The 25,912-nt window shown below is 41.9% G+C and overlaps 2 protein-coding genes across 2 annotated transcripts; one reads left to right on the plus strand and one right to left on the minus strand.

Moving 5' to 3' along the window:
• nptnb (neuroplastin b) lies at window positions 1-21,256 on the plus strand. The gene is made up of 9 exons (XM_084476278.1): window positions 1-1,567; window positions 9,344-9,691; window positions 12,782-12,956; window positions 13,563-13,657; window positions 16,768-16,901; window positions 17,032-17,305; window positions 19,652-19,673; window positions 19,779-19,840; window positions 19,928-21,256. The coding sequence occupies exons 1-8, from the start codon at window positions 1,489-1,491 to the stop codon at window positions 19,837-19,839; spliced, it is 1,188 nt and encodes a 395-aa protein (XP_084332404.1). The 5' UTR covers window positions 1-1,488; the 3' UTR covers window position 19,840; window positions 19,928-21,256.
• On the minus strand, window positions 21,252-25,912 carry rec114 (REC114 meiotic recombination protein; the record flags this gene model as incomplete). Its single annotated transcript, XM_084476279.1, has 7 exons — window positions 25,760-25,912; window positions 25,480-25,508; window positions 25,237-25,326; window positions 23,449-23,532; window positions 23,021-23,212; window positions 21,908-21,982; window positions 21,252-21,416 (listed from the first exon to the last, which is right to left on the minus strand). The coding sequence occupies exons 1-7, from the start codon at window positions 25,818-25,820 to the stop codon at window positions 21,252-21,254; spliced, it is 696 nt and encodes a 231-aa protein (XP_084332405.1). The 5' UTR covers window positions 25,821-25,912.

Here is a 25,912-nt window from a genome sequence, read left to right on the forward strand (position 1 = left end):
TGTATGTGAACTAATACGATTAAACATTGATCATGTTACAATCAACTTTTAGGATTGTTCTTCCAGACATGCCCTAATGCATAGGTTCCAGTGTGGGTCTGAAGCTACTGGTGTTTTACAGAATAGGTTCAGATGTTTTGAAGGAGAGTCAAATGAAGGCTTTTTACCATCAAAATGATTCTGAGAATTACAATATTTCAAAGGGGTCGAATAACTTGTAGATCAATCATGTCTTTTGACTGAGGTGTGTAAACCTGATTTAAAAAATACACAAGGATGCCATATTCATATTGTTTGACAACTCACTAAAAGGTAACTTTCCACGTCCTGGACGTTTGATAAACGTTGCAATAACTCACCACATGAGGTCGCCCATGTACTAGAAAACCCGACGGGATTACAGGGGGCCATGTTAGGTGGCGAGACGCACGTCGTAGGCCTAAATACAGTTTGAAAATCCGATTGTTCTCTGGGAGGATTGTTTTACAAATCAGCTCAGTCTCCTCCCACGCACACATACCAGACAAATGCCTGCTGTGCACATCACGCACACATTATGGAAGACGTTAGAGAATAAATTATATAAATATACATTATGTAAATATAACAGAAAATAATTATGTGCATGCGTGTGTGTGCGCGCTTGCGTGCGTGCGTCTATAGGTGTGTGTGTGTAGCTTGGTTCTATATATATATCTGGCTATAGCACTATATTGTCCCCAGAAAACCCGACTGTGTGCAAAGAAACACGATGTTCCCCCTGGATGCAACAACAGTGTATCCTGCTCCACTGCAGCACAACTCACTGACCCACTCTACTCTGTCTAATTCCATTTGACCCCGTTACCTGCAATGCACGACTGTTGCATGGTTGTTGTGAAAGCCAAGCTGCAGTTGTGGTTGTAGTTTCAGTGGTAGTGGATGTAGTAGTAGTAGTGTATCAGCGGGGGTCGTGAATCGTGAGCAGGTGCCGCGAACGACCGCTACCAACCGTGCCCTGGGTGTCACTCACACTCAATCCATACCACCGGGGTATCTTTAATGCTGCATTATTGGCCGCCTGATCAACACTGTCTTAACACAGCTGTTTGACTCGTTTTGCGTCTATAAAAATAAAAGCATTGCCCCTTTAATCGCCCGAGCTGTAAACGCTACAGCGCCACTGCGCATCGCTCTGCGCATCTTGAATTCACCGAACTACGATCGAGGACGAGATCAGCACACAGGGAGACTTCTCCTCTGCGATCTAACCGCGGAACCCTCACCTCCCAGGGCCAGATTGTAGATTTTGACACCCCCGAGTCGGTGGCTTCTTCCGTGACAGCCCACAAGTCATTCACCTGATCCTCATCGCCACGTTTTGCAAACCTCGGTGCTATGTCTGGACCATCTCTTTAGTTACTGTATTCAGTAATCGACCTCCTCCTCCTCCTCCTCCTCCATTCATCCTGCCAAGACCCCCATCGGTCCTCTCGTCGAGCCGGGAGAATGCATTCCAGTACAGCGGTGGTCGCGGTGGTCCTCCTGGGGAACGCGATGCTGCTGCCCTTCACCTGGGCGCAGAACGGTAAGAGAGGGGACGCGACCGCGCCACGGAAACCTATCGTTAACCGGGCTGGGGACGCGACCGCGCCACGGCAAACTGACGTTAACCGGGCTGGGAACGCGACCGCGCCACGGAAAACTGACGTTAACCGGGCTAGGGACGCGTCCGCGCCACGGAAAACTGACGTTAACCGGGCTGGGGACACGACCGCCCGGAGGAGCAGCTCGCTAGGGCGAGATGCTGGACGACGACTTTACACACAGACATACACTCGCACGCACGCACGCAAACACACACACACACACACACACACACACACACACACACACACACACACACACACACACACACACACACACACACACACACACACACACACACACACACACACACACACACACACACACACACATCCACGATTTAATCACGAATCTCGACAGTCGGCGTTGAATGCACACCCCGGTGCATCTGATAACATGTCCAATGCAAAGGCGGATTGGGCATCACGACCAGGGGAAGCATCGTGATACTAAACTAGTCGCAAAGTGACGTCTGTGCGTTTCGCGGTGCACAGTATCAACAGTGGAAGGGGATCGCTGTGATTTTATTGTTATTTGCCGCTGTGTTTTTTTATGCCAACGCTATTATACAACGAGTCGTGCTTCGTGGGGCAGAACGCGGTCATTATCCTGACAGTGTATGTCTGAATAATTATATAATTTGGTAAGAATAGGTCGGCTATCAGTGTCTCCCTGTCTACTGCATGTCGTTCGGCAGGTGGGTTGGGTAGACTAACCTGCAGGCCTGTGCTGATTACTAAGACTGACCTTTTTCGACCATGCAACATTGCAACCACTGCAAGTGTTATGACTCGTATGTTCAATCTGGTTGATGAGCTATGTGCAAGTCTAAATGCAATATGTTTAATATGCATCATTTACATTTTTGTTTGAAAAAGCAAGGCCTATATGGCGACCACCCTATGATGTCCACATAACTATGTTTACCACCATGGCTTTAATTACATTACATAGAAAAAGTGTTAATGGTGTTGTCCTTCAACACATTTCTTTGGGATTCTTGACACTGAGAACAGGTTGGGTTGTAGGCTAAATAATAATTGCATGCACATGCTCAATTGTGGCTGTGAGATATCATTTATAATCTTGTTAGATAATCATATCGTGTATAATCAATATCCATCAAAACGAAAGGAAAGCAACTTTTCTAAGCCATGTGTAAAGGGAAACACCACCACAACAGAGACCCTCAGACCCTGCAGCAGTTATGTAACCGAGTGTGTTCCTTGACTTCACATCATATCTCCGTATTCGTTGATCTCAGGTCGGAAATTCAAATTCACACGGAATCCTCCCTTTAGTGTTCGCATCTGGGTGGAAAATCAAATACAATGCTAAGCCCCGTGTTGTTCCAGTAAGCTCCTGCAAAGGCATTCCGAACACTTGGCAAGTCTTTACCCAGTGCTAGTGGCCTAATTCTCAACATACAAAAACATAAGCACAAGTACACAAACCCACGCACACACACACACACACACACAGTTGCTCAGAGACCCCCCAGGGGTTAATGTGAGACACACTGGTGCCAACCTGTCACTAATGTGCATGTTCTCTATCATAAAGAAAGAGCTGGATGGAGAGATATGTTTCTCACATAGTTTTCCTTTAAGGCAGGATTTACTTTTATATCCATGGCAATATGCTAATAGGGTCTCTGAATCAGTCCTACTTATTTATCTCCCCCTATTCAGATTGAGGGTTGATTGACACCTGCCATCATGTACGTTTTCCTCGGTGGTATTTCACAGCGGACGCAGCGTGCTGGAGAGAATTGTAATTATAAAGTGCGCGAGATGTAATCACTGCATGAGCGAAGCAAAGGGGAGTTTTTTTCAGTCCTTTTCATTCCCTCGACCTGGCGAGAGCAAGGACGGCCAGATTCTTTGACAGATATTTGGAGGACTGTAAATAGCATCTGTCCATTCTGCCCTGATCTATTTTTATCCCCAAGAAGCCGCACGGAGAACTGTGGCTTTAAGGTCTTTTGTGGAAGTGAATCCATTAACCCTTAATGGACGGCTTCCTTGTGCAACCCTTTCTGAGGACTCAGAGAGCTGCTCTGCACTGTTTGAATTCTAGCGGGCCGCGTTTGTCAATGTTTTCAATGATGTATTACCAAGACTGGGGATGGTTTGTGGCCGAGCTGAACTACTGCCTTTGTGCTCGACGCTGCTTTCCCCCCTACATACGACACGTGATACGTGTATTATGTTGCGATAACGTCAGATTACATTTTATATATACTGTGTATAATAACACCTTCATTGACGTTCATCATCCCTTTATTCACCTTTATTAACCAACAATACTCAAGCGTAAGCTCTATATGATTTCCAAGTCCCAGAATGACTATATGGGCATTTATCAAGAACCATTGCTGATCAATAAATCGACTGCAGATCTCAAGCATGTCAATAAATATTGACCTTGAGAAGGTCAATACTAATCAATAACCTGAATTATCATTTTTCGTGGCTTTTTGATGATGCCGTCATTATTAAAGCCCCACTAAGTAGCCTTTCACTGCAGGTCTTTGCTTTATGCTACTTACTATATCGCTATAGAATACACAACGTCCATGTGGACAATAGCGAGGTCGTGCTGCACAGCCGGTCAGCCCATGTCCTCTGGGGCTTACTCTAGCCATGAGAAGCTGCTCGTGGGCAAAGTTACACCAGGGGAGATTTAATGGTTGACAGAACACATGAGGAACTCTGAGTAATTGATTAGCCTTCATGAGCGATGCTCTTTTTGGGTGGAGTTATCCTTGCCACCGCGGAATACCAAGTTTTTCCGAAAAAACTCTGCAGGAACAGAAATGGTGAACTGGTACCATGCTAACAATGGAGTGGCAGTCTACAGAACAGCCTTACACAGCATAAATGGACAGCTGCAGTTTTGAATGTCAGTGGTAAAACTTAATGTGCTTACTTAGTGAGATCTTCCTACACATGTCAACCCTGACGGTTTTACCAACGCTGTACCCCCTCCGTCTGCATCGTCGTTATACAACCGGCCCAAAATGAAAAAATAAGACATGATAATCCTCACAATTTAAAGTTGTTGTATAGACGACTCTTAAATAAATGACAGCAAACTAGGCCAGCCGGTTAGCTCGCTGTACATCTAGTGAATAAGGACAGTAAGACCTATAAATAAATGTCATTAATATTTTATGAATCCCTGTATGTTTTTTTATTCTCATCATATGTTCGTATAATACGCTCGCATTTCGAATGACTGTGATTATACGGATGACCAAGCATTGGAATATCATACATTAACAAACATACCGTTAGTTAGTTAGCTGATAAATATGATGTCGTTGCCCCTATCTATAGCATTTCTATCCAGCTTGGATATTGTAATGCAGTCATACAATTCAAGATACTGTAGCAGTTGACTCATCCGTACACATGACTGAACTCCTACAAGAGTCACGTTTGTATTTACTGTGAAACGGACTGCGAATAAACTGCATTGATGTGAGATGCAGCCCACAACCTGAGTTAGTGTGAGCATATGAATAAAAGACACTCATTCCACACCACCAACAGAGTAAGTGCAAACATCTACCCACTAATGCATTTCATCCCTTTAGTCTGTGAACCAGCCTTTCGCCTGCTTCTAAGCAGATGAATATATTGGCAATAATAATTGGTCACATTTAGGAATTCTGGGAGAATTATCTTTCACTGCCGCTGCTATTTTTAGCGGCAGTAGAGATTCTCCAATGACAAGGTGCAGGGGGAAATGCAGCCTGGCTTCCTCGCCAGTCATTAGTAATATCTCTGTCTTCGTGACCTTGAGAAGGAGCACCCAGGAAGTGTTGAATGGTTGGCGTGTCTGGGAGATTATAGCATTCCTGTCTGCTGTAGGTGTTATTGGAAATGCTATCTAATTTACCACTTCTGTTAGATGATGAGCGACAGCTCCTAGGATTTACAGCCTCTGTAGTTTGCCCACCCCACACACTGCCTGTTCTGGAAACACTGCCTTTGCAACTAGTCGCTCCGTTTGCGTTGCATTGTAGTTTCAGGTGGATGATGATAATAGTGCATTTGCATCAACGACATATACACGGGCCCATGATGCGTGCGCAGATAAACAGATTGCCCAGCGTGGTACCCCTTCAGTCGCCTCAGGGCTTTTTTCCAGTAGCCGCCTGTTTTTGTGTGTGATGTGGGACGCAGGACCAGAAGCCAGGTTGTAGGCAAGCAGCTGACTCACTCAGGCTGAATGGTGGCAGTGTGTGTTCTACTCTTAGTTCTCAAGGGATGTCTCTCTCTCTCTCAATCTCTCTCTTGCCCCACCTCCCCCGGTGTAAATAAACGGTGACTGCCAACACAAAATTAGTCAGATGTTAATTACAACTACAATATAGTTATGCCATGATGATTTTAGAATTCAAAGGTGATGATGGTCAGTTTGGCATATAGATGTGCATACACTGTAGATTAGTTAGAGTTAAAGCATCTATCGATGTTGGATGTCCGTTCCATTATTTTATTAGTGTCTCTGGCTAGAATGATTGTCATAATGCTGGCCATCCTTGTAGCGGGAATTAGTGGTCTCTTCTTTAATATCAAAAACACAGATCTTCATACAGGGCTATTAATGATGCTACAATGTTTCACAACAACAGTTTGATTCAATTGTGACCCTTCACTTGCATAGACCGATAGTTATCTGGAAGATATCAGTAAGTATAAAGTAAGCCACAATTTATTGGAATGTTTTTATTTTGTAAGACAAAGCTATTTCGTGCTCATAGTCAAATAAAATAACATTTCCAAGGGTCTACTCCTCTAAACATTTTGGTTTCAGGCAAACAGCCAGTTACGATACAATACGATATGATACAACTTTATTAGGAGAAATTTGTTTGTTGCAATAGCCCAGCAGCAGTAGAAAAACACAGGATAATAATAAATAATATACAATACAATAAGAATACTACTAATAAAAAGTACTAATACAGACTAGTACTAAAAGTACTAATACAGACAAAAGTAGCTAAGGGAAAATGCTAAATGAAGTTGAGCATTGTAGCAGTTCAGCCTGAGTTAAGCCTGTAGCAGGAATATTGGTCGTGTCCTAAAGACTCCTAATTATCAGAAAGTGTTTAACTATCCTGCTTGGTATACACTTGATCTATGATACCTATTACTACCTTAGCCTTGGTCCGAGCTGAAACATTCACTCTCGTTGGTTGCTAAATGTCCTAGTTTAATAGCACACTAACGGTCTTACCCCAGTGTAACAGTAGGTAGCTGTGCTTTTCTTCTCCCTCTGGGATTAAAGTGTGAGTTTGATAGGCCCAGATGTTTCGCGAGAAGCCACGCAAAATCTACTTATTATAATTCTGCCAGGTTTTAGATAAAGGCCTGGCTACCCAATATAATGAGACTCCTTCTTGGTAAAGATACACGTAATCCTGATCATTTCATTGGCTATGAATCATAGACTGGTCTTGGCTAAGTGGCTCCCTGCCTCCATGGTACACACCAAATCCATGCTTTGTTCACGTCAGTGTATGAAACTTCTTGAAAAGACTGGCACAGCCTGTTTGGCAATCGTCTGTTCTACTGAACACATTGTGAGATGTTTGTTTTACAAGAGGTGCAGAAAGCTGCATGACTACTTCTAATGAGCAAGTACAATGATTTATGACTGACTCTTAACAAGCCATCTTCCTATTTCTACTGGCTTGTAATACAATTTTAACACAAAGGAAAGTTGGGATTCACTGCATAAGGGTTTGTCATTTCCTCTTATCTGTGTGCTTTGGGCTAACCTGTAAACTAGTTTCTGAATTGTTACGTAACATTATATAATTAAATATGTAATAAGTTATAATCATGTTCTATCTTGATGTATTGTTGATGTATTCGGATGTGGTTAACAGCTGTGTCCAGAGGGTGATCAGAGAGGCCCGGGACCCAGGTGTTGGGTCTTACGAGGAGTTTAATTGTGGTGCCAGTGGATTGAGGAGTCACTAGGGATGGAACGGTTCAAGTAGAACATCTGAACCGTTCACTCGTCAAGGTTCGGGGCACGTTTGTATTGTTCGGTTCATGCATGTGTTTGTAATTACGCTATTCGGGGCGACTTCTCAGTCTCGTATGCTGCGTTTCTTTTCTACCGCCGGCGCCTTGACATCTCTTTCCTCACTAACCAACTATTCACGCTCCTCCTCCTGAATCAAAAAGCTCTACCTACTAATAATAACAGGCTGCTAGGGTGATGCCTTAAAGTAATGGGATTCACACTATTCAAACTAAGTTGGTCAAGTGCAGGGTTAGGGGTACCGTATGTACATAATTTTAAATGTACATATCCATTTAATGCAATAATCGCCTAAATTGACATACACTTACTCAACTCAACTTAATGCTCAACTTGAAGGTTATATCCTCAGTTAATGTCTGGGGAAAGTATGCAACTCATATAATGTATAATATTTAGCAAACATGCATAGGTGCATAGCTGCATCATATGTTCCAGCTATTTTGTACATTCAGTAGGATTTTTGCCTTTAACCCTCATTATCTTTGTACTCTTGTCAAAAGTGTCTTCTGGCATATGACGCACTAAACCCTTACTTTGAGTAAGCCTTGAAGTAACCCCACTGCAGAGCATGTCAGAAGAAGAGAGAGTAATGAGAACCGTTAAAGAAGGGAACACAGAATAGGAAGTAATCAGAAAATGAAGCCTGATTGTACAAACACAAACAAAACTAAAGCCGATTTTAACATTTGCAAACTCACAAAATTCTCACCCTTTCAACAAACTGCATGCCTAAAATTATGACTTGCAGACTCGTGAAATGATTATTCTTGCATGTGTGTGGGTAGCTGTATCTTTCAGTAGACCGCATCGTGTTGGTCTCTCATTTAAGCTTAAGGGAAAATTTCCAAACCACTGATTGTGACTCGTCACATGACTTATCATCGGCTCAAGCAACGCTCAAATCCAGCAATGAAATTATAGAGAGCTCATATTCCAAAAACCTGTCTCTCTTTAGTTTGTGCTTATGTTGACAGACAAACTACCATTACAATAATAACTGAGTTTAGTAGATTCATGAAAATAATGATTACTCACTAAATGTGTTGACTTGAAATTCAAGGTACAAATGTACTGTTATAAATTAATAATATAAATATCAAGGCATGAACAGAGTACAATATCGGTGGTAATAGCTAACATTATTCTAATACAACACAAAATGTCTAAGTCAAATCTCCAAGGTTTGGCCAGTCAGTAGTGACTCACACCAACGACATGCCCATTTGACACGATGATTGTATACTTGCTTGGCCAAAGAAATAATAAATATATGGAACTCTGTGAAATGGGCTGTAAGGGGCACACATCAAGTTTGGCTTAAAGCTACAGACAGATTATGTAATTCATATTTCTTTCATCGGTATTATGGTGGACCAAATATGTAGTAGTTACATCTTCTCAAAGGGGCTGTCGTGTAAAGGTGACATTAGCAATGTTGACACCTCAGTAGGCCAACAACACAAAGCCTTATTTGACGCCGCTAATAACACAAGACATTAGGGAAAAGGGACACTCCTTTGGCAAATATTAGGTGACTAACTGAGTTCAGAGGTGATTCATTTCTGCTTTCTTGGTAGCCTGCTTTTCTATCTGATTTTGTTCTTCTAACCATCAACTCTCCTTTCCTTGTGTTTTCCCTCTCCAGCCGGGTTTGTGAAGTCACCCATGTCTGAGATTAAGCTGACAGGGGACACCTTTGAGCTGTACTGCGACGTGGTCGGTAACCCCGTCCCAGAGATCCAGTGGTGGTACGCCGAGATCAACCGGGCAGACTCCTTTAAGCAGCTGTGGGGTGGGGCCCGCAAACGGCGGGTTGTGATTAACGAGGCGTCCGGAGCCAACGGCGTGAGCGTGCTCGGCATTACGCGCCTCACTCTGGAGGACTCGGGGACCTATGAGTGCCGGGCCAGCAACGACCCGAAGCGCAATGACCTCCGACAAAACCCCGCCCTAAGCTGGATCCGCGCCCAGGCCACCATTACGGTGCTACAGAGTGAGTTGAACATGTTGCGTAGAAGCTAGATGTCCCCAGTTAAACCCCTCCCCACCCCCTCCACAAGAGCCCTCCTTCGACACGGTGGACAGCGCCGACCAGACAGAAACCAAAACCCGCACCAAGCACGTATCTTTTCGATCGTTGTTTCTTCTTTTGTATGAGAAATATGATCAACGTGTAGCACAGTCAACCGTCCTTTCTTCGCGTATACCGTGCTGCTGTTTGTGTCGTGGTTCACTTTTTGTTCGATGCTACCGCTAACCTGTGCATTCATCCACATTCCCCATTGCATTGCAACCCCAAGCGATTTCAGTTTTCTTCTTTTGGTCATTTTTTAAAGTCGTGGCGTTTTGAATACTGTAGTGTTGCTTTGATTAGCTTTTGTTCCGAGCAAGTGGTAGACTGTAGACCCTAAGAAGGCAAAAGGCTGTTGATGACTTAAGAGTGACCCATGATGTCAACTCTTTACTGATAAAAGTGTTCGCTTCGGCTGATCCGGTCTTTATAATGCTCGAGGAGAGCATTATAGCAAGTTTTGCGAGAGATGGTTTCTCCATGGACCGCATAACCTTTTGCCTTCTTAGCCATTAAGTGTGTAGCTGTGAATCAGTAATGACATTATATCCTCCCACTTCTGCAGTGTGTGCAAACATTCACTGAAAGCCAACTGAATCCTTTCCATCAGACCAGGAGTTGGTCTAAGGGAGAACTTAAGTGTGCCTACTCACAGTAGGCTCGGTAAGAGGTGTACCTTCAGATTCTTACCTTCAGATTCCAATTCACCTCTAGGTTTTCCTCAACTATGAATATTAAACCTTTTTTTTTATATACCCTTGTAGTCATCTTTCAGCATAATGTTATGCAGTGTTGCTGAGTAATATACTTATTCTAATTCCTGTAAGGTCTCTGAAACAAATGGTCACAAAAGTCCATAGAAGATGGATATTGTACCATTTAAAAAGTGGAATAAGTTCCAGGGATTTTTTTATTTTTATTTATTATCTTTATAATATCATTACTGAAACGAAACGTTCTTATATACATGTACATGTTGACGATATTACATGTATATAACAGGCTATACATAGTTCCCCGTTGATGTGAATGTATAGTTTGAAGCTGTGGAACGTGCACCAATGGAGCTGCCCTGTAGGTGTTGCTCATTTGAGTCTGTGTTTGTTTATAGATGTTGTTCTATTTTAGTACAATATATTGTCATTCATTCCCCTGCAAAGGACGTTTGACTGTGGGTTTTATTTGAAACTGTGAACAAATGTTAACAACGCATATGCTGCTCATACGACGACAGGGTGACATTTGAGGTGAAACTCTCGTGTGCAGTTAATAGCAAACACTTGATTTGTTATGTTATATTGACGATAATGCTAGATGCAATTTGTCAGAAAAAGAGCGACAGATTCTTTGAAAATAACACCTTCGTAGGATGTGTGAGCTCAACAAGATGGAGACATATGTCTATGCTAAGGGCACTACTGGAATCCCTCTGGAAATGCAGACTGTAATGTACTAAAATGTCAAGATAATGTTTTGAATGTGAAATACAATCAAATAGTCGCCCCCTCCCTAAATACTGCTAGAAGATCAGCTCACTAGTCACGCTGTGTATTCTTTTTCATCTCATTGATTTGTTTTCTCTGTGCAGGTGCCCTACAAACAACCTTTAGTGAAAATGGCCTGTGGACCACTGTGCCATCTTTGTCAAATGTTAATTTATGTACCTAATGTTTTGTGTGTGCCCATGTCCCGAACATGCTATTATTAGACCATGAGGTTTTGCATGAGAAAGAGAGGGAGAGATCCCCCTGGCTATTGTTAGATATACAGAACTGCATGATAAAGGAGCCATGAATGCTAATAGAAGTCACTCAGTCATCGGCACCAGCAGCTCCCCCACTAGGTTTGCAGGCACGCTTGCAGCGGCAGCCAATAGTAAGATTACGACGCCCCTCCCCTCTGCTCCTCCCCTCCGGGTTTCCATGGTTGCCACGGTTGGGCCCGCCTTGGGGGAGGAGGGGCGAGGGCAGTGGAAGCCTTCTCCTCACGCCTCATAGCAGAGGGGAGGGTGCTGAAGCTGATGACACTTCCGGCCTCCCACATGTCCTTGAGAGACAGACCCTGACATTGCTGAGTAAACCGCGGCTGCTGCATAGACGTGTAGAAGGCTAGCTGCTTAGGTCTGAAGCACAGGAATCATGTCAATGGTATTTAAATGACAAAAGGCCCATTCGGTCGTGTTTAAAGATAAAACCAAATGGAGTCTACTGTATATTCTCTCTCTCCTGATAGCCAGCTTGCTCTAGGCCTGTTAAAAGGTCATATCACCAGAGCTACAACAAAACACTGTGGCTATTTCAGGGCCATATTTTTTCCATCTATATTTAATGTTAAAAATACACATTCTGAATGGAATTGTAACGTTTGCACTATGCTTTATATTTCAGTTCACAAAACAATCTCTCTGGATGAATAATCTATTTAAAGCTTCAAACCGTAAAAAATGGTTGTGGCTACAGAGATAATTTTGTAGTAGAATTAAAATGCTGGTGTGTGTATTGAATGTAGCTGTAAGCAGCTTAGCAGATCCAAATAGAGCCCTGCTAGCTTCTGCAAGCTCAATGCTATTCGCGTAGTCAGGTGGGCACATAGATGTTTTGGGTTAAGCATTATTTTTTTACCAGAGAAAAGATACATCATATAATATCATATAAAAAAGAAAATACAGCAAATGTATGCAGGATTCAGCGTTGAATATGAGTCTCCTTTGCATATTTACTTACATATGTGTTGCATATGTATATATCATATATACATATATGTGTGTATGTATGTATGTAGGCCTATGTATGTATGTATATATATATATATATATGCATATAGTATACATAACTGTTCGGATTGGATCGTGCCTTGCTTTGTTAATACAGAGTGTTGCATGCAGTCATGTGTGGTTCATGACCAGCCTCCTACGCAGATCTTGGGAACAGGCACTAAGCCTGCAGCTGGCATGTGAGGTGCTACATCACTGTGCCTTTGTCAATTGAACCGTTCTGATGGTGTGTCTTCCAGAGCCAAAGATCAATGCCACCGATCAGATCATACTGTCAGCCGAAACACACGCCCAGCCCTTCACCATGTGGTGCAACCTGACCAACACTGACAACGCCCACCAGGAGAGCTTCTGGATGAAGAACGGGGTGGAGATAGATAAAACGCGGACCAAGAATAAAGACACGTCGCACAGGTAATGGCCAGAATCCTGTTTGTCTGTAGAGAAATGGATGGCTAGTGTTACGAACGCAACACCAAGAGAGCCCTTCAAGACCTAGCTAGGACCTATGTGGACCGTTGAGTACTGAATGAATCTTCCTTATATAAGCCACGATTTAGTATTTCAAACATTAAAATCACTTATCCCCGCCTTGCTAACACTTGGCACAACTGGGATGCATAGAACTATGAGGCATGTCACCCCCAGGTGCTAACTAGCCCTTAGTTTCAGCTGTGGCATAGTGTGGACTGAGGAGGAACGCTGTGATGTAACCCCTGTTGACGTTCCACAAACTCTTCCTTGCAACAAAATAAGAGCCATCGGTGTGCGGCTTGTCACATTACTTTAGAATAAAACCAGGGGCTGCAGATTTGAAATTAACTACATACTCAAAAAGGTCCAGAACGGCCCTTCCTTGATTCATCTAAAGATAGATTTTGTAATAAAACACAAGACATGCATAATTAAAATACTTTCTCCTTTAATTTGGAAATAGCATATGATAGTTATATATTGTGTGTGTGTGTGTGTGTGTGTGTGTGTGTGTGTGTGTGTGTGTGTGTGTGTGTGTTAATGCAGAATCAATAAAGCCAAGGCAGATGACGCCGGAGAATACATGTGTGTTTACACATTTGAGAAGGCACCAAATGCTAACACTACCATTGAAGTAAAAGGTAAGATTTTATGATGCATTACAAACAATGACAGTCATTACTCAAAATGTTGCACTACAAAAGCTCAAAATAGTGTACATTTAATATCACCTGGAGGTAGGAGAAGAGGGAGAAAGCCGTGGGTTCACTAGAAAACCTAAAGCTATGAGTGGGAAGTTGTTTGCGTTCATCTAGTGCGTGGTTAAGGACATGGAGCCATCCTGAGGCTGTTGTCAATCTCAGCCTTTACTGAGGAAACAATGCAGCAGAAGGTGCAGCCACCTACCAAGCACACACTCAACTAACCAAGTCTCGTCTCATAATGCTACAGCGGTACTCTCGCTCCATTTGATAATGGAGTTTCCTATTACACGTTTCTATGCTGCTGTACTCTTACATGTGTGTAACGAACTGTACATTAGCATACCTCTCATCATAATGGAAGGGATAAATATGTGTGCACTATTAGTCTTTTTTTAATGATGTGAAATGCAGCCCACCGGAATGCCTCTATCTTGTCTATTTCACAAAATCTTGACAACTCAGCAGTAATCTGAAATAAGGCAGTGGATAGAGAAAACCTAGTCTTAGGGCTAGCTCCCATATCCCTAAGCCAATTTTTGTATGCTATGCCGATGGTGCAGTGAGCATGTCCTGCCTCAGACTGTCTGATTACATAATGGGTGATGGCCATGTGTGTTCTGACTTCATTGCCTGGTAAGATTACAGAGCTGACTGCCATTCGAACTTCAGTGTCCTAGCATTTGGCAGACTGGCGGTCTGTGAGCCAAACTCGACACTTGTCAGTTCTCCGGAGATGCGATGCGTTTCGCGCTCTATATTTTGGCGTTGCTGTTGTTTTATTGTGCCGTGGCGATTGCTGTAATGTAATGCGCATCGACATTCCTTTTTTATCATCTTAAAATATATTTTTTATTATCTTAATTTTTTTTAAATTATCTTAATTTGTGTCTTGATGGATGGTGGCGATCACTGCATCTTTATATCATAGATAGAGCTCCTTAGTGTGTGCCCATGACTGCAGTTCACCAAGATCCGCGCCTACAATGTCCTTGGCAGTCTCATCCTTATAGGACTGAGCTCAGAGGCAACAGATGGAGGGCTGTGTGATGTGGTGGGATTAAGGTTCTGAATCCCATCCCAGCCATCTCTATGAGAGCAGAGGAGTATTGTCTGTGTTACTAAGCCGGGCCACAGATAAACGTTTTACCCTCCATAGTTCTCAAAATTGCAATGGCTGTAATTATTTGAAATTTATTTTTATATAGTGTTTCAAATGTATATCAATAATTAATTACAAAATGTATTATAATAATATACACACTGGTAACAATGGAAAGCAACAAGCAGGAAGAGCAGACAAGTCAGTCAATTTCTTTAATCCATGACGTGACGTCACATTAATCTCATTTCATTCATGTCTTATTAACAGCTATGACCTAGCTCATCTTCACGTTGAGCTGATATTCATAAAGTAGCACCCTACCTCAGCTAAGGATTAGTAATCACAGGCAGTCAGGAGTGTGAAATAGTGGCTTCTCCAGGTTTTTGGCAACACTCAGAGGGCTGTCTCAGCGCTGTCAGTCATCAGCATAATTCAATAAGCATCAGCCAAAGATGATCTTGGCCCCTCCCCCACTTGGACAGCACACACGCAGCATTACATTGGTCTGATGTCATCACATATCCCCTTCTGGTTTGCACCAGATTTTGATTTGCATCTCGTGCGATGCACAATGCCACAAACAAAAAAACAAAGCTTTGCTGCGGACTTGCTATGATCGTCATCATAGCAAGTATTATTGAGAAACTGAAGCCCTTCTCTCTCTGATGCCTAGTATGTATAGTTGTTTCCGTGTAGTAAATAAGAGTAATAGTGCCATTTAGGATGGAAATGGTCATTGGAATTTTCAGAAGGCACTGGTAGATTTACAGTCTAATCACGCCCACAATATCAAAGATTTGGTTGTTTTGTAACACCTAGCTTTGACAAACTTCTGGTCAGGTACTTGTATCAATTAGTTATTTAGAAATCTGTTAAAATATCTCTTGATCCTGTTCCCTTAATAATATTAAGTCAGATAAGTCTGACCTGATTTAATTTGTGTTTTTGAGACAAATGGACTAGGGGTGTAACGGTTCAGATGAGTCAGGGTTTCGCTTTGTTTCATGTTTTTTGCTCACGGTTCAGTTGCATATATTCTTTTTACCGTAGGGTAGGCTCGCTATGACATCATCTGTTCTGTTCCTTGTCCATGCCCTTATATGAATATCTGCCCTGACATGAACGGTTAGTGTGCTAGTTAGTTATTGTTTAGGTTTAGCCCTGGCCGGCTTCACTCTTCTCGCGCTGGACTCTATAGATTTGGATGGTGTCCCCATAAACGGCTCAACGTGTTTAACCTGCTCCCACTCGTATTACCCCGCTGATATAAACCACCACTGTTAACTGTTTAAACATGATTATATGGCTGGGAGTGCAAAATGTGTAAAAATCAGGCAGCCTTTTTTCCCCTCTGTTAACTATTTTTCAATCCGTCCTGAACCATGCTGGTTTGCACACCGCACCGCGGTGACATCCCGTACGGGACATTTTTGGGACGTTTTCCCCTTACAACCTTTATACAGACTGATGTAACCCTCATGAACCGGCCCAGTATTGTGCAACGGTGCGTCGGGGTCTGTCACAGATTGTCGACCCAAAGAGCTTGTATTTAGCACAGAAATGCCAAGACCCAGGCTTAGTCTGCATTAGAGGGGTCTAAATAAAAAATACAAATATCTAATACAGGAGATTTACCAATACACTTTTTACACATGAGCCTGAGCCTTTCAGGTTCAAAACCTGACTCGAAAACGGCCTGGTTAGCGACAGCCTGCTGAAGTGTGTCCGCTTTAATTCGCAAGTTTTGTCACGATCGGCCGGTTTGTGAGTCTACAGAGAAATTGCACCTTACAGTGAAAAAGAAACAATAGTACGGTAGAATTGCTTTTCACACATTTGTTTATACCACCTGGTCCCAGTTAGAATGCAGCCTTAGGGAATTTGAGTCTTAATTGCCGCCCCCAATGGTATGTATCTAACTGTTTCATTGACTTTATCCTTCCAGCTGCACCTGACATCACTGGCCACAAGAGAAGTGAAAATAAAAAAGAGGGAGAAAATGCAACAATGTACTGCAAGTCTGTTGGTTACCCGCACCCAGTCTGGACATGGCGGAAACTAGATGGAACATTCTACACGGTACGCGGCTGTCTGAGGACGATACCTTCAGTTAATACATTTATCTGTTCATGTTTTATGTTTTCATGCGTGTGTTTGCGATGTTGTATACAAGGTCCTATAACATTGTGGATTGAACCTTGTGTTCCAGGACATCGATAACTCTTCTGGAAGGTTCTTCATCACGAACCGGGACAACTACACAGAGCTGAATGTTCTGAACTTGGACATAACCACGGACCCAGGGGAGTACCATTGCAATGCCACCAACATGATCGGCACCAGTGGAACCACCACTATTCTACGGGTGCGCAGCCTCCTGGCACCACTTTGGCCTTTCCTCGGTGTGTTGGCCGAAGTCATCATCCTAGTTATCATTATCGTTGTCTACGAAAAGCGCAAGAAGCCCGACGAAATCATGGACGGTAAGAGAGGTTAATCAAATGCTATGAATGCTGCTCAATGCTTAAGGTGTGTTTTCTATGAATCGCAGTTCAAATTAAAACCGAGAAAATCTCATAATTATCCAAAGCTGAAATAAGTACATGCACATTTAGGTTTTTATTAAATTACAGAATGCTGTATTTTGCTATTATTTTTTTTCCACATTTAAATAAATGTCAAACTATCAGTTGGAAAGTACTTTTATTAAGCATAGACTAGAGATTACAATGTATGATTGGGAAGTTTTACTCAGAGAATATGCTAATTCCTTGCCTGCAGCATTTGCTGGTACATCTATCTTTAGCAGTGCACTGAAGTAACATAATGTTACTATCGCACAAGAGGCTGGGATGTAAAGTCCACAGCTGTTAGAAAGACTGCTACTAATCAGCTTATTAGATCACACACCACTGAATCACTGAATATGTTAATTTGCTTAACTTTGCAAGAAGTGGCGATCGTAAGGCATTATTGACCTCTTCAAGAGACTCGCCTCTTTTGCATGTCGACTGACAAAGGAGGGACATTTTGGTGTACAAGTATACACATTTTGAGTTGAATGACAACTTGACCTTTACAGCTGCACATTAGGTAAACAACAGGGGGTCCCACAGCTAACCTTTCCAAGAGTTTGCTATTTTGGTAATGTGCTAATGGCTACAATAAAATAAAATTTTCCCAACCATATTCAATAACAAACAGATGAATTCATCATCCCATTGCCTTATCACAGGGTTGAGTGTATAAATTAATACACAATATATGATTTAATTAATATGATTTAATCTTCCCCTCCTTCCAAATGGCATCATAATCTAAATGGGTGGTAAGTGAGTGCTTATGCATGCTTTCAGAGATTGCTGTGTTGGTTTGTGTGTTTTTGCTAGCCTTAAATTTGATCTAAAAGCAGAGATCTTTGCTTATCCAAAATGTGGCTATCCTAGTATATATTTCTTTGTTCTCTCTGAATAATTTCTATGAAGACAATAATATCAAATTTGCACGTGATGGTGTAATGGCCTAGATAAATCCTAGCCTGTTTAGACTAACACAAATACGTTAGAACATAGTTGTTTCCATAAATGATGCCTTGCTACGATATTTAGCCAATGTAAATCAAATATGTCTGCAGCATTCTGTGTAGTGTACATGGATGGATTATATTGGATGGTGGATTATATTTTCCATATTGAAACGAGGACTCCCCACTCTATCTCTCTGCAACCTCTCTAAATATCCCTTTAGCATCATGTATTCCTGGGGGGCTTTGTTCTTGGCCTACTCTGCACGCATTATAAATCATGTCCCCATGATGGTTTAGGAGCCTTTTAACACTCGAGCAATACTTGAGTGGTCTTGAACGAGGGTCATTTTGTTTTTCAAAAAATCTGTAAAAGGTTTATGCTTTATTATTATTGAGCCAGAATTTTTCGGCTAATAAACATGAATAAATAGTGTTCATGCATGCATTTACAGGCTGTTATTCTAGTGGCAACCCCATGTACGACTAATCTGTATTTACATCACTGCTAAACCGCTGCTTTAAAACATAGGATTAGCTCTATTACGACTAAACAGAAACGAGGATGGTGGGATTGTTGATGTATGTCAGTCCGCACACATTATCTATTCTACCCATTAGCCGCACAATCATTCCCCATCATCTAACATTATAACCGCCATAAAACGAGCCACCGCGATTATGCTTTGGAATGCTTCTGCCGCTGCCTACGTCTCCCGAGCTGCATGTTGATGGGAACACAGCCCTCACAGCTAAGGGTTACTTAACTGTTGATGCATCATCATCCATATGATCAACACCGTCCACCAAGTCAACATCAGACCACAGGTCGTTGAACTAACCGCCACTCACTGCGCTGACATTCTCCTGCTGCGCCCGTCTCAACTGTTGGTTAATGGCAATCTTCTCCGCAGGGTTTGAACGCCATCCGTCTTGTCCGTTTGACTGTGATTTTGGAGTTTTATGAAATGGCATGTCAGTTGAATAATTCATAGCATGGGGAATAGGATTTTTATCCGGGTTTTTGTTCAATGGAAAAAGAACATGGCTTATTACATTTGGTTCATTCTTAGAGCTTGACCTTTCCACAAAATTAATCGTACCAATACACTGGGCCATATTGTGGGGTGTAATTTAATAAATGCAGAAGAAAAAAAAATCTTTACACCTATCTAATTTTTTCATTTTTAATTAGTCAGCCATGCTATTCAGAAAGCTGAGCAGAGTTGGCCGTATGACAACACTTGGGCAACACGTGTCTAAAACGTGTTTTCTGATTTCTTTCCTATTTTCTTGCCATTTGAAGATGACGAACCAGCCGTACCAATGTAAGTAGATCAATACTTTCATCCCTCTATTGTAAATATAAAAAAATCAATCTTCAGTGCTGGTGCAAAAACTGTCAATAACCATGTGGTCTGTTTGGTTTCCAGAAAAACAAATTCAACAAACAACCACAAAGAGAAAAATATTCGCCAGAGGAATCAGAAATAGGGTACGTACTTGTTTCTTGCTAAACGATGTGGAAAATGGCCACTCACAGCAAACTTGGGGACCTTACTTTCATTTTCGTTTTCCATAGATGTGGTGGCTGCACAACAATACTCTGACCGCATGAAGGTATCAGAAGATGGTGGGAACTCCCAAGATGTTTTTAATAAAGCATTTCTTGTCTCTCTCGGTGAAACAATATCAGCATAACACTGGCAACAAAATGAACATAACGGCTGTCTTAAGCATGCCTTATTCAGTCTTAATAGAAGAACGATTTCAAGCCTGAATACAAAGACTAAACCCCCCGCAGAGGTGAACACATTTTTAATGTGCTGTTGATGTCTCCCTTTTTTTCATTTACCCTGTCCTCCAATGAGGTAATCCTTTTTGTATTACATATCATGTAAAATGCATGCAATATAATTACGCAATAGGATACTCAGAATATACATTTTCTGTGGTTATCCCTCATGTGCTAGTATGTGGCTTTTTTGCGTCCGAATGACCTATTTTCCCTTCCTTTTTTATGGAGTCATCTTGAATTTAACAAAAAGATATCGGTATATTCTTGAAAGATTTGTACAGCATATCATGGTCATTTAAGTACGTTTGATTTTGTGACTAGAGTCCACTTTTAACACAACTTTTATGGTGAGGCAAGGGCTTCAATGACTGTGGCAGTATTTAACTGAGAGTGATTACAGAAAATGACTATTGTGTGTTAAAACTAGCTAATGAAAAAGTGTATTATGATTATTTTTTTCCAGATTATCTTAGGTGTCTTGTATATGTTGCGGTATGAGTGTTCAAATGATAGCAAATCTGTAAAAAAAATTATAATAATTTTTATATTTCCCAATTTAATGGATTGATTTTTATCTTTATTTTTTTCTCTCTTCAAATGTACAGCATGGCTATAATCCTATGCAATATGTATTCATAAATAGATATATGGAGGGCAGTTTGTTATACTCAGTGAAGCTTTAATATCGTGGGAACACTTGGAAGCTGACTAGCAAAATACACTGCTGTAGCTGCATGACTCCTATCAATACAGTGTATCTATGTGTGTTGAGGTGCAAATGGACCTGACTAGGGTTTGGAATGAGGGACCACAGTAAAGAGCCACGATCTTACAAATGAGACCAATATTTTTTTTCTAAATAAAAAATAACTAAAAAACAAAGTCATTGCGTTTTTCATGGTCAGCGAACAAAGCAAATAACATAAATTGAAAAATGAACACTATCCAGTCGTCACGTTTAACAAAACATATATACTGCATGAAATGACCATATGATGTAATCAATATCTCCATACCACCGACATGCAAGCCCAGCCTACGCACATACAGTAAGAAAGAGAAGAAAATGGATGACCTGATTTGACCTTCACTCCCTCCGATGTGGAGATCAGTCCTGAAGCAGCTTCCTCATCTCGCCCTCCACCTCCTCCACAAAGGCGGGGAAGCTGGAGTCCAGCAGACAGGCCCGCAGGAAGGCCTCCAGGTTGCCCGCTGGCAGAGGACTGTGGTGGTACACCAGAGGCAGGGACAGGCCCTGCTGCCCGATGAAGTGCTGCGAGACATCGGGGGGGTGAAGAACCTTAGAATGGGAGTACCATCCAGAAACACAGCTCTGTAACCCCCCACTCCACCCCTATTGTGTTAGCATATGAAATTAGCAGTACAGAATTGCACTGAATTCATCTTTGAAGAAGAAAACGGCAAATTGCACATTTCTAATGGTGAGAAAAGAAGGGGGGAAATGCAGTGTCAAGCCCCTCTCAATATTTTGAGTCAGCCAGCTGGATTTGCTAATTAGCATAGCTAATGAGTCAAAACTGCTGGTTAGCTGCATGGGTAGCCAGAAAAATCTGGCAGTGTTTATTAATTTAATTTAAAAAAATAACACCGCTTTATTGTGATTTAAGAGAATCGTTTATTAAAAATACTGTAGCTGCCAAGTGTTTTCAGTAATCGCCTTGCATTGAAATAAATCCCATTTAAATGAATAGTGCACATCTGTTCCTATTCCTATTCTTCCTATTCACTGTACTGTGGAGATACCTGGGCAAGACGTTGGATGGACAAGGATCCATGGACCGTCTCGGGTTCACCTGTCACCGCCTCCCTCTGTGCAGTCTGTTCACACAGTAAAACACAGCAGACAGCAGAGGGGTTGTAATAGCCGGCCATGTAACTGGAGGGTGAAATGTCTAATCAATCACTTCATTATTAATTGAAGGATTCCAACCCATCAAAGGTTCCCACTCTATATCTCCACGGCAGGCTCTCTCAGTGTGCCCCACTACGCCATAAAGGTCACACTTTCAACTCTGTTCCTGACAATAAGCGTTCCTGTTTTCGACTGGATCTGTTTCTGCTTCCAGGGCACTGCACTTTCATGCAGACCACCTAATTTTCACTCATCGTGTATATATACACTCACTCCCGAAAAGGAGTACAAATACATGAAATGCGTATTTTGTTAAAAAAATGAATAACAAATAAGGCTTAAGACTGGTCTGGGATTAGTTTTTAGAATGCCAAAACCCTCAGGTGGAATACTTAAAACATGGCCACAGAAATGTGTTTATTCATGGGGTATTATTCAGAGAGGTCTATGCTTGGGACACAGTACTAGTAGTTTGTTGAGTAGTCCCGGCTTTAAACAGGTAATTGTATATAAGGGAAGGTTGGCCATGTATTAAGATAATATATATATCAATTGCTATCCTACTGTAATGGTGTATGTGCCTCATCCTCACCGCTAAGCCACCTCTAAGAGGACAATGCTGAAGAGAGTGCCATCTGGTGGGGATACTTGAGCCGGTAACAATGATGTTGCTCTTCCTAACATAGCGAAACTAATATTCAAACCTTGTTAAGAAAAGTGTTGTGGGTTGGTTGTTCACTGAAGAACATATGCCAGAAGAAGCAATATGAATTGAAGGCATAAATGTTTACAGTCACACATCTGGGACAATTCTAAATCTAGCTTGATACACGAACTGTAAGTGGGGACTTTCAATGGAGAACACACACACACACACACACACACACACACACACACACACACACACACACACACACACACACACACACACACACACACACACACACACACACACACACACATAAACACACACACACAAAGTAATTTGTTTTGATGTGGGTTACCTGCTCTGTTGTTGTGGTGGTCGCAGTAGGGGGCTGATTTGGAAGTGCAGGCACACAGGAGGAAGGTGATGCGGTGTCATCTTGAGTGGTGACAGGCAGGTACTCAGTCAGCTTGACAACAGCGCTGGAACACTTCTCCTGAGCCTCGGCCTTACTACCCCCAAACTGCATCCGCATCAGCCGGCTCTCTCCCTTGAGACAACACAACGCACTGGCCTTCAAGGCGTTGATGTGCCCTGGATTTAAATTTGTTTTTACTTTATGCATTCAAATAAAACCACAAAATATCTATCAGATCCACCGGCCTCTGTCTGTTAACCCGTTAACGTTATTTCCATGTTTAAGATGTTAGGAAGGCACATCCACAAAGCCTTTGACGGACTAAACTCCAGCAATCGTAGACATTGACAGGCACAAAAGCAACTGACCTTTACAGCACAACGAAAAAGCAGGCTATCTTTTTTCCTCTGTACTTTGAGAAATTCTGTTGCCCCAATTAAAGACATTCCTTCCTGAAAGAAAACAATTATTATTATTATATAACAACATTAATATTAACATTAACAAAGTTAATGAAAATCATAAGATACTGATGAGTTACTTCGTCGCAAAATCTATTACCAACAATACTCTGCTTTGGATGATTAGTGATGATCGATCATTTCCAAGCAAACAATATTTTCAAATTACCACAATACACTTCAACTGGGCTCTTAAAACACAGGTTACAGCTCTCATCTACAAGCTGGTTGTTGGGATGAAGATAGGGAGAAGATACATAAACTTGTCTGCAGGGGTCTCCATTTACTCAATTACATTATTGTCTCAGCGATCGAAGAGTTAGGTAAAATAATGCATGTAGTAGTTAAATATGTGAATAGTTGGTATCAAAAACACAAAATCATAACAATAGACATGTGTTATTGTATTAAGATTTTCTTATTATTGCAATTAACAATGACATTTGAAACAATGAAACAATGAAATTTTCTACATTTCAACAATTAGTCCGCAGAAGCACATTCTTTTCTGTTAAATCGATCAATATTCAGCTGTGCTCGAGGTAAATAAAATAGGTCTGAGGTCATCTATGGGCGGGATGTGTAGGCTATAGCGCTAAGCTCTCACCAAGGAAGGATTCAGAGATTCAGAGACCAATCTCTAATAAACCTGTCTATCATCCAGTGCGAAAGCGCTCAGTGGTCAGACCTGGATGTCTAGCAGGGTAACCTGGCTGGCCAAGATAGCTGTATCTCCTGTCAAAATACCATTAATGAGACATTCTTTAGCCCAATGGGCTCCTGATGTTTCCAGGGCAGCAAACTACTTTCTATAATGTCCCTCCACTGTGACTCATAAATATAAATATTACACCTATTTTCAACCTTTTATGGGATCAACTGCATTGCTGCAAAATGATCTCATCAATAACAAAAGCATCTGGCCATGATCTGGGTACACAGATTCAAATGTCACGCTTAAAATGTACCAACACCTCTTGTTCTGACTGCAACCAGGCGGGATCCTGCACAGGGAATTGAAAAGTTTAAGTCAGTGTGCCGTGATGCAATAGGACGACAAATGCCAAAACAATGTTCCATGCCGCATATAAACTAGAGCGGCTATTGGTATACTGATGGTCAACAAGGCGTTTCCTGGCCGTATTTCTGTCCAAATGGTCATTCGCCCGGAGGGGTAATAACTATTTCTGCCCAAACAGCAGCACAGCCAAAAATAGTGATGGCACTATCTTTTTAACCTGTACCCAAGTAAACCTAGAAATTAATAGGCCTGACGGGTCCTTGCCCCAGAGATTTGGGGTAAAATGTCAGACTGTAGTGCAGAATATTTCATACAGACTTCACAAAACGGTTTCATCTGGAAAGCCATGGCCTCATCAAATCTGGCAGAGTATACTCCTATCAACTAGGCCACTACCAATCAGTAGTGTTTCATATGGGTCTACTTATTGGCAGGGGTAAAGAAAGAAATAGGCATGAAGATGATATATAAGATGATATATAAGATGATATATATATATATATATATATATATATATCACAGTATTATGCACGCCTCCATTCAATGTCCTTTCCAGTGTGACATTCTTAAGCCTTGAAACGCAACATGACCTTAAGAAGGATTGTAAATCACACTGGACATATTAAAAAGGTAAAAGGGAAATGGTATGATCAGATGTAACCTGGCCTGCTCACCAAGAGCTCCTGTCCAAGGGACACCAGCATGTGTCCAGATTCCACGATGGTCAGCACCAGCTCACGTTTACTGCCATCTGCTTCAAATACCTGGTGGCCACAGACGTGAACAGTAACGAAAAGCTGAATTATCATGGACCAGGCCGGGGTATTGCTGAATTCAGAGCACCCATCAGTTTATAAAATGGATTGCATACATTGATATAGCCTACAAATGGTTTAGGCAGCTGTCTGGTAGATCACCTGTCGGTTTAGGCTAGGTAGTTTAGTGCCTAGCTTGAATCAAATGTTGAAGAGTAAAGAGTAAAGTTAAGTTACCTTCCACTTATCAACGTCGAGAGTAAAGTTAAGTTACCTTCCACTCATCAACGTCGAGAGTAAAGTTAAGTTACCTTCCACTCATCAACGTCGAGAGTAAAGTTAAGTTACCTTCCACTCATCAACGTCGAGAGTAAAGTTAAGTTACCTTCCACTCATCAACGTCGAGAGTAAAGTTAAGTTACCTTCCACTTATCTCCTTCACCGTTCGACCCTGGCAGAAAACGACCATAGCGCTTCAGAATCCACTGACAGCTGGTAGCCATGGTGAGGAAAACTACACTGAAGCCGCGGTGAGGAAAACTACACTGAAGCCGCGGTGAGGAAAACTACACTGAAGCCGCGGTGAGTAGGCTAG

The sequence above is a fragment of the Micromesistius poutassou genome, assembly GCF_964030765.1.
Source record: "Micromesistius poutassou genome assembly, chromosome: 12".
Classification (NCBI taxonomy): Eukaryota; Metazoa; Chordata; class Actinopteri; order Gadiformes; family Gadidae; genus Micromesistius; species Micromesistius poutassou.